The 12578-nt window shown below is 40.3% G+C and overlaps 1 protein-coding gene across 5 annotated transcripts in view; it reads left to right on the top strand.

Annotated features, from left to right (window-relative positions):
* The window catches only part of GABRR3 (gamma-aminobutyric acid type A receptor subunit rho3), a 65650-nt gene extending 53672 nt beyond the window's left edge, over positions 1-11978 (top strand). For all 5 annotated transcript variants that reach the window (XM_054812554.1, XM_054812553.1, XM_054812555.1 and 2 more), the window contains 6 exons: positions 545-768; positions 3716-3798; positions 4645-4785; positions 7574-7726; positions 10129-10325; positions 11320-11978. In XM_054812554.1, the coding sequence (XP_054668529.1) occupies positions 545-768; positions 3716-3798; positions 4645-4785; positions 7574-7726; positions 10129-10325; positions 11320-11622 (1101 nt within the window). In that variant the 3' untranslated portion in view covers positions 11623-11978. The remainder of the gene's footprint in view (positions 1-544; positions 769-3715; positions 3799-4644; positions 4786-7573; positions 7727-10128; positions 10326-11319) is intronic.
* The last annotated feature ends 600 nt before the right edge of the window (positions 11979-12578 follow it).

The raw sequence follows: 12578 nt of genomic DNA, 5'->3' as shown, positions 1-12578 counted from the left end.
GAACTTAATCATATTGTTTCTTTATCATGCATGTCATTCATAAATGCACTAATCTAAAACCTCTGTGCAATATTTGTGCAAAAGGTACAGATTAATGAATTTTACAAATTGACCTAATGCTCATGAAGAACTCAAAATTAATCTCTTTGTAAGAGAACTACAGTCCATTCTGGGAAAAGCCTGTGAAGATTTCCAAAGGAAACACCTTTCTATTTGTCTTTGGCTGGTTTTAAAGTTTCTTTCCCACTTCACTGATGGCCCAATCCAGCAGACCACTGAAATCTGTAAAAGTTGTATCTAAATATAAATGAAGTATGAACCTCAGTCTCAGACGCCAGTGAGAAGGCAAACAGGCAGTATCTCAGAAGTAGTTCCAATCTATATTTAAACTCATTGAGTGGCTTTTGATTCCTCTCACCGAGGATCCTTCAGATGATGTCCAGAGAAGAAATTGATCCTTTGCATGAGTTGATTACTTTGTACTGTTTTCTATTGTATGTGAATAAAACAAGCATTGTCTTCTTTTATTTTTAATTAAATGAAGGACTTCACAATGACTTTATATCTCAGACATTACTGGAAGGATGAAAGACTTTCATTTCGTAGTAACAAAAACAAAAGTATGACTTTTGATGGAAGACTGATAAAAAAGATCTGGGTACCTGATGTGTTTTTTGTACACTCCAAAAGATCTTTCATCCATGATACAACTGTGGAAAATGTTATGCTCCGAGTATACCCTGATGGCAATGTACTCTTCAGTCTACGGTAAGAACAATACCCTTTTATAAGAAAATACATGACTGAAATTGCAGACCAATAGTCTGTACAGTGAGAAATTAATGGACATACTTGCAGTTAAGATTCTGATACTGGATTGGCATTAAACCCCTGGCATGAGATACCGGGAACTGGTGACCACTGTACCAGTGGGAAAATAGATTTAGGATTGATAACAGAGATAACATTTTTCTATCATTCACATATTGTTTTCTGTCACAGGATAGTGGCAGTTTTTTCATCTGTAGTAAATAGCGCTGAAGTTTATCAAGTGTTAATTCATTGCCAGTGGCTTTAGCAATATTGCAGTAGTTTTACTGTACAGTAAGTAAAGCCCAAAATTATTAGCAAAGAACAAATGTGGTTTTCTTCCCCCTGGGTCTTTTAAAACTGTCTGTCTCAGCTATTTTCGCCCTAGGATACCTGTAAACATGCCATCAATATTAATCGGGGCTCCAGATAGGCACGGAGAGCAGATTATTGGTGCTGATACCAGCAATGTTAGACAGGTGTGTTGTGTGACTACAAGGAACTGGAAACCGAAATAGCAATTCCAGGACTGGAACAGCAAGGTCATTAAATGTGTCTCCCTTCTATCTACTTCTGATTGCTTTTCTTTATGAAGCAGATTTGGATGATGCGGCAGAAATAGTTTTAATGGAGGAATTTTCCCCCTAGGGTAAAGGCCCTGAGGCCTGTGCATTGCAGAAATCACAGTTCTCCTGTTTGTTACTAGTTAGGCCTGTGCACATAGGTGATATTTCATCTAATCTGGATAGTTTGAAGATTTATGCAAGCACTTGAGATTTTGGCTAGGTAATAATTGTTCCAACAAGTAATGAATTTCTCTACCCTCTCATGAAGACATGCAGAAACCCTCACAACAGCAGCTGTACACCGCTTTAATATAGCATGCGTTCAAGAATCATACTGACCAGTAAGAAACAATGAGGTGAAGTATGCATTTTGTGGCTATATTCATTTCCATGCTTCATGCAAGAGAGAGAGAGAGAGGTCAGAGGAACTACATACTATACTAAGGCTTACAGCGATGGCTCTCCATGTGAGGGGTATGACATACGTTCAGCTGGGGGAAGGAAGAGTGGCAAAGAGACAGAAGATGGGTAAACACATTCTGTCAGCTTGCTGGAGGGGTAAAGTGTCATCAAGATTAACTGTAAGAAATTGTGCACAAATAGTTACAGACCAAAGGGATCGTGTGATGGGAAGGACAGAAATGGAGAGAAAGGAAAAAGTGAGATGGGAGGGAAGGAAAAGGAAGAAGTAGAGCTGAGGGACAGACACAGTGTGAATCAATTTACTACATTTGCTCAGTGCTCAGAATCCCCTCCGTGACGGGACCCCTTGCCCTGTGTCCTGCATCACATTTGCAAGCTGGTGCTCTACTTTTCTTCCTTGCCCTCGTCCTCTCTGCTCGCGCAGCTACCTTTCCCTAAGCCTGCATTACCAGATGCTGTGTACTGGGTGACTCCTTGCTCTGACATACAGGTGAGCTTGCAGCCGGCCTCACCGTCCTGTGCCAGTGAATAGCAAAGCCCCAAAGTTCTTGCCAAACCTGTGGATCTCTTCCTGGACATAAGCATGAAGGACAGGTGCCCTGTCCTCTTCCTTTCCTTCTCTATCAGTTCTTAGCACACTGAGAGGCAGGGAAAGGGGTGACGTAAAGGCTGGTGAACCAAAGTTTTAAAATTATTAAGGTGAAACGATGTGTTTCTAGCCTGAGTGGTGCTATGTTCCTAAAGAATCAGATGCTCATTAAAACACCCTTTTTGTATTGCCAGTTTTACATGCAGTGGGTAGATTATATTCCAAATACTTATGTGCAAGAAATCTGCATATTCCACCATTTTTCTTCGGTGCCTAGCATCCAGGATTTTCTTGAAGCAAAGCAGAACAAAAATCCAGATTTGTTGCTAAAATAGTCTTTCTTTCTTTTTTTTTTTCAATCAACATTTTCTTGTTGTTCCCCTGATCCTTTAGTCAATAGCTGAAAGACTGAAACAACATCCATAGTTGGAAGTCTTATGCATGATTTTAAAGATGTACCACTCTTACAGTCTCATTTCAATCCAGTAAAATCTTACACTTGTTTAAATTCAGCTACAGCGTGATTACTGATCACAAGTTTTCAAAGATCGCTTATACACCCAGTATATCCCTTATCACTTAAATCCCTGTAGGATTCAGTTTGGGGAAAACTCAAAAAATCAAACTAAAACATCAAATGACATGCAAGCTGTGACATGAAAGGGAAATTTAACAATATTTACCTTATTTAAATTGCTGCCTCTAGCCTTTTTTTTTTATTGGTTAAAATGTCGAGGGACATTTATCTGCTAAACATTTGTGAAAAAGCAGGTGGAATGCAAAATAATGTCTTTACCCAGATTTCCTTAAGCTTTTTAGACTATAAGACATTTCCATGGTGTTGAAGAGGAGAGTAGGCTTCCAGAAGTAGCAGCTTATCTTTTTATGCAATTAAATATTATAACCATTCTAGCTGGGAGAATGGCACTTGAACATATTTGCTCTAATCTGTAATATTATCTACTTCAATCTATGAAAAATCCAGTCAAGAAATGTGAACTCCTGTTGTTAGTCTTTATAAGTGTAACCCTTCAAAGTGTAATGTGTGAAAGGCTAATGAAGGATCAGGTCAGTACAGGGTTTAAAAATCCAAGGTAATGTACTTAATAAGAAAGACTATTTATGTTTAAAAAATATGTTATCTCACTGACTTAGTTTTATCTCACTATCTTGAAACAATTTTAAAAGTGTCTAAAAAAAGTAGAAAAACTCAGGCATCGCGATTCTAAACAGCAGATTGGTTGGGGATCTCACTAAGATGTCTGTACAGCCCTAAGGTAGTGTGAATTTTTTAATTTAATTTCTGTTTTTCTGTTCCTGTCTGCAGAATAACAGTTTCTGCTATGTGTTTCATGGATTTCAGTAGGTTTCCTCTGGACACTCAGAACTGTTCTTTAGAACTGGAAAGCTGTAAGTTTAATTCATACCTGTTCTTCACATGTGCATTCTTATTAGCACTCCATCTTGTTCACAATACCTTTTTCACTTATTTTGCTGTGTGACCTGAACCCTTCAACCTGTACAAATTAAACTGTGGCCAGTTTGGGATCTTTCCAGAACTCAGTGAGCTTTGGGAAGATAGAAAAAACATGTTGCACCCTCCTTTGTTTCGACCGTGTTGATATTCCAAGGCCTAAATCTAAAAATGTTTCCTCTGTCAAAAAATCACTTTTTTTTTTTCCTGAGAAAAAGGCACAAGTTAAAAGTAAAATAAGATGTCAATATCTGATCTCATGGAAAAATGAAAATAAGTGCTTGTGTTATTGTGAAATGTCTGCTTTCTCACCCCGACTCAGTTGTCTGTAGTAAGCTGCAGAGCTGGACACCAAAAGGTAACTCTGTTTTGCAGAGCCTTTTGGTATCTCAGAATTTATTTTATCTGGATTATGAGTAAAACTGGGATGCTGGTTTGTTGTTTAGTCTTGGAAAAGAGAACAGATCCCCAGTGTTTTGGCAGTCTGCTCAGCATAGCAGCTCCAGAGCTCCAATCCTATGTGCCCTGTGACCCTGAGCATGCCCGTGTCCCCCATCGTTCAGGTAAGCTGCTGGCAGGGCACAGGACCGGGCTTCCCTTGGAACAAGGTGGAATATGGTCTCGGCAACTCAGTTTCCCTGTCAACTAACTGGCAAATTGATGTGAAAAGAATGTTTCTTTGGAGTTTTCCTAAATTGTTTGAGTGGTCTCCCATCCCTAAGAAAAGAAAACAGAAGCGTTATTCCAGCAGAAGAGGTGATTTAGTTTTTACTTTCTCATAGATGCATACAATGAAGACGATCTGATGTTATACTGGAAACATGGAAACAAGTCCCTGAGCACAGATGAGCACATCTCCCTCTCTCAGTTTTTCATCGAAGAATTCAGTGCTTCCAGTGGACTAGCTTTTTACAGCAGTACTGGTATAGTAAGCCCCTGTCATTAGAACAGAGAAGCACGGGACACAATCATGCAGAATGTCTTTCACATTCAAATTCGTTGCTAATGAATGACTGTTAACTGCTGAGAGATCTCGGTTTAAATGAGGTCTGTCAATCACACTGGTCTGTCGGCCTAAGTCCTCGGTTCTCTTTACATTACCAAGGTAACACTTTCTTGGTATTAGAAGAAGAGGCCATAATAATACTTGTAACTTGACATCTGACAATAAGAACCTGAAAAAAAGGCGCAACAACCAAATATACGCTGCTGTGAGCTCTTGCAAAATCGTGGTGCTTCTCTGAAAGCCACTGGAGTATTGGGTTTACAGGAATCTTTGGGTCCTGGTTACATAGAAAAGCTTGAAAATACAAATCCTAAAGAACTAGAAAGCACACAACAGGAACCCCATTGTGTTTTATTGTCTAAAATCTCCTCGTTTTTGGAGCTGTACAATGTCATTAAAAGTCTTCTAACTATAAGGTTTCCACATGAGAGCATTTATCACCTATTGAGGTCTAATTCATGGTTTGCTTAATGTTCCATGTTTATACATAAAGTTGCAGAAAAAAAAAAATCCCTTTATGTCAGTGCTACGTTGTTTAAATAAAGGTATCTGTCCCAGACAGGTTTTTATTTCTCCCTATAGATCTTGAACTACACTTCCTGGCAAACTGCAGAAGGCTTTAGGAGTTTATTATAGTTTTGATTTCATGCAAGGTGCGTTTTATTTTCTCTGTATTTGTACATGCAATTATAAATTTTGAAATACTTCTCTGTGTAAGTAATCCAACCATATGTTTTTAACCCGATAAAATAGCATGCTTGCTACTGTACTTTCCAGTCTGAGTCAATTCATTTCAGTGCGGATATTGCCCTTTATATCAAGGCAGATTAATAAAATAGAAATTATTCCATGTAATATGATGAAATGCATAACACTTTGGGGAAAAAAAGCCTTTGAGACATACAGGAAAGCTGCAAATAGATTTATTTACAGTATTTTATTTACAGGATTTGCATTTAAAAAAGAGCCATTCAAGTTTGCCGTGGCTGATATTGAATGCAGAAATTCCAGTTTAAATTATGATGCAGTCTAAGCAGTGAGGAATTCACAGCTTGATCAGGTTCTTCATCCTTATCTCTTGCTCATGTATGAGCTAAGAACAGAGCTCCAGCTTTCAAAAGCCACTGTCATTTGAGAAGAGGGCGAATGATACCTTACTATCATAACTGAGCCTTGCTGAGAGCTACGTCAAATTTGTCCTTGTTGCAAGGAGGAGACTGGGATGTTTTCCACCAAACTGCTATCGCTGTGTGTTGAAACTGGGTTCCAGGAACTCAGCTGGCTTCTTTCTGCCTTGCTATTCCCATCAAAAAACACTTATGCAAGCAAATACGGTCTTGTGCACAACAGCGCAACCTCACACCACCCCTGTACGCAGGCCTTTGCAGCAACTTCACAGCACCTTTGACTTTAGGAAGTATAACTGCTTAACACTTACATGCAGATGTTTTGATGATGAGCTTACTCAGCAGGGTAAAGGTGAAAGGAAAGACTTTTTTTAAGCCACAGAGACCACTGGGAAGTACCTGAATAAATGGATGTACCACATCTGTTAATTAGAACACTGCCCTTTGTAGACAGGTGCTTTGCTTTAGCTTTGAATTTTTGTTTCAATCAGGAGGTTCCACTTTCTCTTGTTCTTTTATTTTGCTTCTTGTTGGAAGAAAATGATTACACACAGACCCCGCCCCCCAAAGTAAGTACTAGTGGGGAACAATCAGCACAACTATAAGGGGAGCCATCTCCCCCTGAAGAGTCTCGGGCAAAAAATGAACAAAAGTGCTGCTCACAAAGCAGCCTTCTGCATTTTAGGTTCTGCTTACCCTGTACTGTCAATCTCAGTGAACTAGACATGCATAGCATTTAGGCTTTTGGAGTTCCCTGGCCTGCAAAGAAGCAACAATTTCAATCCATTTTGGGGACAATAATTTTTAAAACCAAAAACCTTCTCCGCAACTGGAAACACATAGGACGTGTTTAATATTAGATGGGGTTATTGTTGAGATACTCTTTTTTATAAAGTGGTTCTTTGTGATGGCATGACTGCTCCAACACAGGCTCATTGATGTCTCTATTTGTACTGGACAGGCAGATGCTGCGCAGCCAGCTACTTTTGTCTTCTTTTCACCTCCCTGTAAACTAATTTCCCTCCCATGGCAGGAGGTGTAGCACACACGCTTTGCCGCACAGAAGGACCATGCCTCAAAATTCACTAGGTGGCACCCTTTCCTCTAAAGTCAACGCTGGGCAGGCAAACAGGTTTGCCCGTAGGAGAAAAAGTGCTGCTTGGTTGCTGGGTATTCCTAGCGTGAGACAAGGCAAGTTACTTTTGGGGGGAGTCAGGGTGTTGGCTTCACTGTGCCAACTGGACTGGGCGATTATATTCTGTCTGTATTCTCCTGGCAGTTTCACTTGAAGTCTATTTACTTCCCCCCCCCCCCAATTTCATAACCTCAATTATGATATAGTATTTTATTCATGCAGTCGTGATGCTTTACTCCCAAGGCAGCGGTATTTTAATGAGGTATGATGGACGGTTTGTAAAGCACTATATAAAACCAAGGTGGTGGCAATATTTCTTAGGTGTTTACTATTACTGATGTGGATACACCATTCCTCCTGGAATGAGGGGGCCAGTGAACAGAGCTCACAAATAACACAGATCTCTTCTCCTCCAACCTGTTCCTCTCTCTTTTTTTCAATAGGTTGGTACAATCGACTTTTTATAAACTTTGCACTCCGGAGACATATATTCTTTTTTGTGCTACAATCCTATTTCCCAGCCATGCTGATGGTGATGCTGTCTTGGGTTTCATTTTGGATTGACAGAAGAGCTGTTCCTGCCAGGGTATCACTAGGTAAACCTTTACTGTACATTCTTCTGGGAGGAATAGAAGGGTTTGGAGTTACCTTAGCTTCTTATTTACATAGGTCATGAGCAAGTATATCAGGTAATTGCCTGAACAACAGTATTATTGCCACTGTTGTCACTACCACAAATTCCTTTAGTCAACCTCTATGTTAGGAAATGGGATGTTTGTTCTGACTGGCTTTGCTATATTAGAAAACAGCTCACACACCACAGGAAAAAGGAACAATTCTGCAGATTTCCCTATGTAGAATTTTACTTAATCTCTGGGGTTTTTTTTTGTTTGTTTGTTCATTTGGTTTGGGGTTTGAGGGGGTTTTTTTGCAAAGACTTTTTTTTTCCTCCCCTCTTCCCAGCAAAGTAGCAGGTAGTAACAGGTAGTCAGATCCCTCTCCAAATCCATGGTTCATCAGAGTTACTTAATAGGCATAGCATAACCTATCTAAAAGCTTTGTGGCTCTACTTTCTCTCTAGAAACATTTGATATCTTCCTACCAACTTGGAACCAGTTTCCTGCTTGTCCTATGTTACAAAGCCTTTCTTTGTTAGGCACCTTGCTTTGGTGCCTTAACTGTGCAAGGCGCACAGGCTTCTGTGGAAGCCAAAGAGTAAGCTGGGCATCTTTCTGCTCTCAGTTTTAATTCTGAACACCACAGCTCAGGAGAAAAAGACTAATTACAGTGCTTTTTTAATAACATTATTGTTTTTCTCAGTGATGAATCAGTTGATACCACTTCCAGACTGCCTTTTGTTGGGAATTTAATGCTGATGGCCTTGGAATGAGTACTTTTCTTTTTTTTTTTTTCCAAAGATTAGCTTCTGTGTGAAGATCTGATAGAAATTTATTAAGATATCTAATGTAACCATAATGCATCTGAGTCCTGCAACTGTCAGTTTAAGAATTAGTAAAGAAGCTCCTGCTCTTCCTTCTCAATGATGCTAGTCCCAGAAGCCAACTGTATGTTGCCATATTTCTTAGGCAAGTGAAAGATCTGAGGATCTTTGTTCAAGAAACTTGAATGTACTGAGGGAGCCCTCAATTTTTATCTATACCTATATCAATCTACAAAAACTAGGACTGTAGCTACCGCAGATCCCTTTCTATTGGCACAGTCTAAAGCTATTAATACATGAGATATGAATCTATTTGTCAGTCTAAAAAGAAATTATGGTACCTCCTACCTACTTTTATTAATGCATCCACCAATTCCTTTTATTTATAAGAAATTTAACTTCATCTTTAAAAATAAAGTTTTAATTCTCAGTAGAAAATTTGTAATGTTGTCAAGACGGTTTTGCTGATCATGTTCTTTAATTTATATATGGATTTCTGCAGAAGGTTGTGCATGAGGAGTTCTATGAATAAGGCAGATTTCATTAGCATAAGCATACATAATTTATAGGCAATTTTAACAACAAAGTTTTAAAAGCTTAACTCCCTAGCCTAGAGTATACATATTTTAAATAAATAGATTTCCTCTTAGACAGTATATTTCAAACTCCATCCTTCAACCTAAGGAACTTGCAGAGAGGGAGAGGGAGAACTCTTGTATGTTCCAGTGGACTTGAACTAGCATAAAACTGGAGAAAGGCTACACTGAGACCCAGTTGAAAGGCAACACTATCAGCCAGTGCTGTCTCATGGGTGTTATTGAGATGGCTTCATTTCCAATGTTACCTTCATTTCTTTAAAAGCAGGGCCTGGTTTAGTGTTGGTTGTTGGTGGGTGGGTTTGTGGGGTTTTTTCCTGAGACAGAGCGAAACAAAATGAGATTAATAGCTGCATGTAAGAGGAGAGGTTGAAAATATGACCATTAAATTCTGGACACATTGAAGTCAACAAAAAAATATTTCTTAGTTTCAATTCGTATAGCATTTTTATGCTAGAGTGTTTTGAGAGAGACAAGGAGTTACAACAGAGATGTACAAGCTGATAGATGTTCTCAAGAAGTACAACTTGAGAAAGGGTTGTAAGGGAAATTGGTGATTCTTTGGTGATTCTCTGGGACAAGAAAGTGTATAGCAGAGATCCTGGCTCTGGGAAGCGGGGCAAGACCACAAACCTACTTTCACTTCTCTATAGCAGTGCCTAAAGCTGTCACAGAAATGCATTCCTTATGCTGCTGAATCACTGGTGTTGTGTCCTTGCTGTTTGAACCTCGTGTGCCACAGCTCTAACTGCATGCACTGAGCAGAGAGATGATTTTCTGGTTTCAGTATTGTATGTGATAGGTCCTTCATGGTTCACTCCACTTTTCAGAGCCTGTGCAATGAAGTTAAAGGCAGTGTCAATCATACACCCTCACAAAGCTGTGCTGTCCAAGCAATGGTGATGAGCTAAACAGAACCAGCTGGCCAATATTATGATAACTTCCCCTTTTTCTTTGGCAGGTATAACTACAGTGCTGACAATGTCAACCATCATGACAGGAGTAAGTGCCTCAATGCCTCAAGTGTCTTACATAAAGGCTGTGGATGTGTATTTATGGATCAGCTTCCTTTTTGTCTTCCTGTCTGTCATCGAATATGCAGCAGTGAACTATCTCACCACAATTGAAGAGAGAAAGCAACTCAAAAAAAGGGGCAAGGTACAAACCTCTGTGTTTTGTTGCCTTCAGAAAGCATCGCAGAAGCCACAGAGTAATCCTGATATGCCACTGTGATAACAGTACAGTAACCATCTCTGTATCTCACTTTTCTTTACTTGGCTGAAGGGAGGAAATGTGTCATCCTCTCTGGGTCTCGAGAAGGTTTCTCTCCCTTCCTTTTCTTGTGGCAGAGATTAGGGAGTACACCTCCTGATTTTTTCCCCTTTTTCCTCCCCTAGAGGAAGGTAACCTTCATTCTGTCCTCAAATACCTATTGACCAAGGTATTTTTCCTCTCTCTGAAATATACCCCAGATTGCACTCATGTAATATTCCCTCCTGTTTCCTGTGAAGCAGTGTCTATTTCTCCTTCTCCTGCTTCACCATTCTTGGTTAGGAAGATGGGTTTAATAATGCCTTTTTGTCCCAAGATCAGATGAATGACAAGGTCATTTTTAGAAAAAAGTGCCTGAAGCAGAAACGTTCACAAGCGAAACATTTGCTTTCCATGAAGCAGTCACTTAAAACCTTTGCTTCAAGAATATCCCCCCATGTAAACTCATTTGTTGGAATATTACAAGGGGAAAATCACAAAAAGGGGGCATGTGCTGCTCACATGATTTGATAATCCCACCAAAAAACTACTCATGGAAACATCTGAAGTCATTTCCCACAACTCCAGCAATGCAGACCTACAGGAGAGGCAGAGTTTAATTTTTCTGTTTCAGAAGCTGGGGCACACATTCCCAGCCAGAAGCTGGCAATAATCAGTCAGGCAAGCGTGTTTTATCGCATGTATCCCCTTCCTCACTCATGCCCTGCCCGAGGGGGCAGGCCCCGCAGATAGCAATACTGAGGGGTAGCCCTGTTCTCCCTATGCTCTCCACACAGGGAACAACACCGAAGAGAAAGTTTTCTTTCTTTTCTGTTTTATTTATTTATAATTTACTAAAATGGCTCCTGCTAAATGCAGAATAACTATTCTTTGTTGCCAGGCTTCAGGAATGTATACTATTGATGCAGTGCAAGCAATGGCTTTCGATGGCTGCTTTCACGACACGGATGTGGACATCGACCTGACTGCTTTCTCAGACCGCTGTGAAGAGAATGAGACTCGGGCCTGTGCAGCCAGCGGCTCCAATGTGGACACAGCTCGCATAAAGAGGAAGAGATCTCTGAAGGGAAACGTGGGCAGGATTATTTTACAGAACAATCATGTTATTGACACATATTCCCGGATTATATTTCCCAGTGTGTACATTGTGTTCAACTTTTTTTACTGGGGTTTGTACATATGAACAAAAATCATTATAAGCTAGACACTATTTTGCGTCTGAGAGTAGCGTTGTGCTTTAAAAGTAACGCAGCAGCAGTAGAAGAAAGAAGGGTTAAAAGTTTCTGAAACTGACTTCTGCGTCATACCGAGGCTGGTTTGGTTAGCAGCAAAACTGTTAATGAAAACCTCTCATGAGTTTGTTTTTTTTTTCAATTGGACTGTGAAATGTTTCATTGGGGCGATCTAATGCACATGCTACTACTGCAGTAGCATAGAGGCAGTTTTCTCACACACCTAAACACAGCAGCTCCCACCTGAAGTATTACCACTCTCTACCGACACACTAACCGTTCCTCTTTAATCAGCCTGCCTGTTTGTTCACCACTTGTGGTCCATTTTAGTAGGCAATCAGCACCAATCACCTTCAAATAGCACCTCTCCTTATTTCACTTGCTGCATCTCGATTTTGCTAGGCAACCTGCATGCGCTTCAGGAGCCTTTGTCCTCAGACGGTAACTAGAGGGAAAATGATTATGGCTTAGCAGTGGAGTAGGGACCAGCAGAAAGCAGGAAGCAAAGCTGACGGGGCTTTGTACACTGTACGTCATCAACACCTCAAGAAAAACCCTCACCCTGTTAGCTGTCCCTGACTTTCCATAGGGCCACTGGGAAGAACCTCTATTTTGGAAAATTTTGCTCACTAGTCCCCAAGGCAGCACAGGAACGATGTCCCAGACCCGATGCACTCAGTGTTTTGCAGCCACCTCCCAGGTGGATGACTAGCATCACCTGCACAAGCTATGGCCCTGAAGTGACACCCACACACCGGTGCCTCCTGTCGACCTGCTGTAATCACCTGCTTTCTGCCTAACTGGTCATTTCAGAAACATAGGCTTTGAGGCAGAGATTTTAGAAACTTTGTCAAGAAAACCAACCAACCATGTCTTCAGCAGAATCTGGTTCTTCTGCTTTATGTTG

Source organism: Grus americana, chromosome 1 (assembly GCF_028858705.1).
Source record: "Grus americana isolate bGruAme1 chromosome 1, bGruAme1.mat, whole genome shotgun sequence".
In the NCBI taxonomy this organism is placed as follows: Eukaryota; Metazoa; Chordata; class Aves; order Gruiformes; family Gruidae; genus Grus; species Grus americana.
The sequence above is the reverse complement of the archived record's forward strand: the minus strand, read 5'-3'. Positions and strand labels throughout refer to the sequence as shown.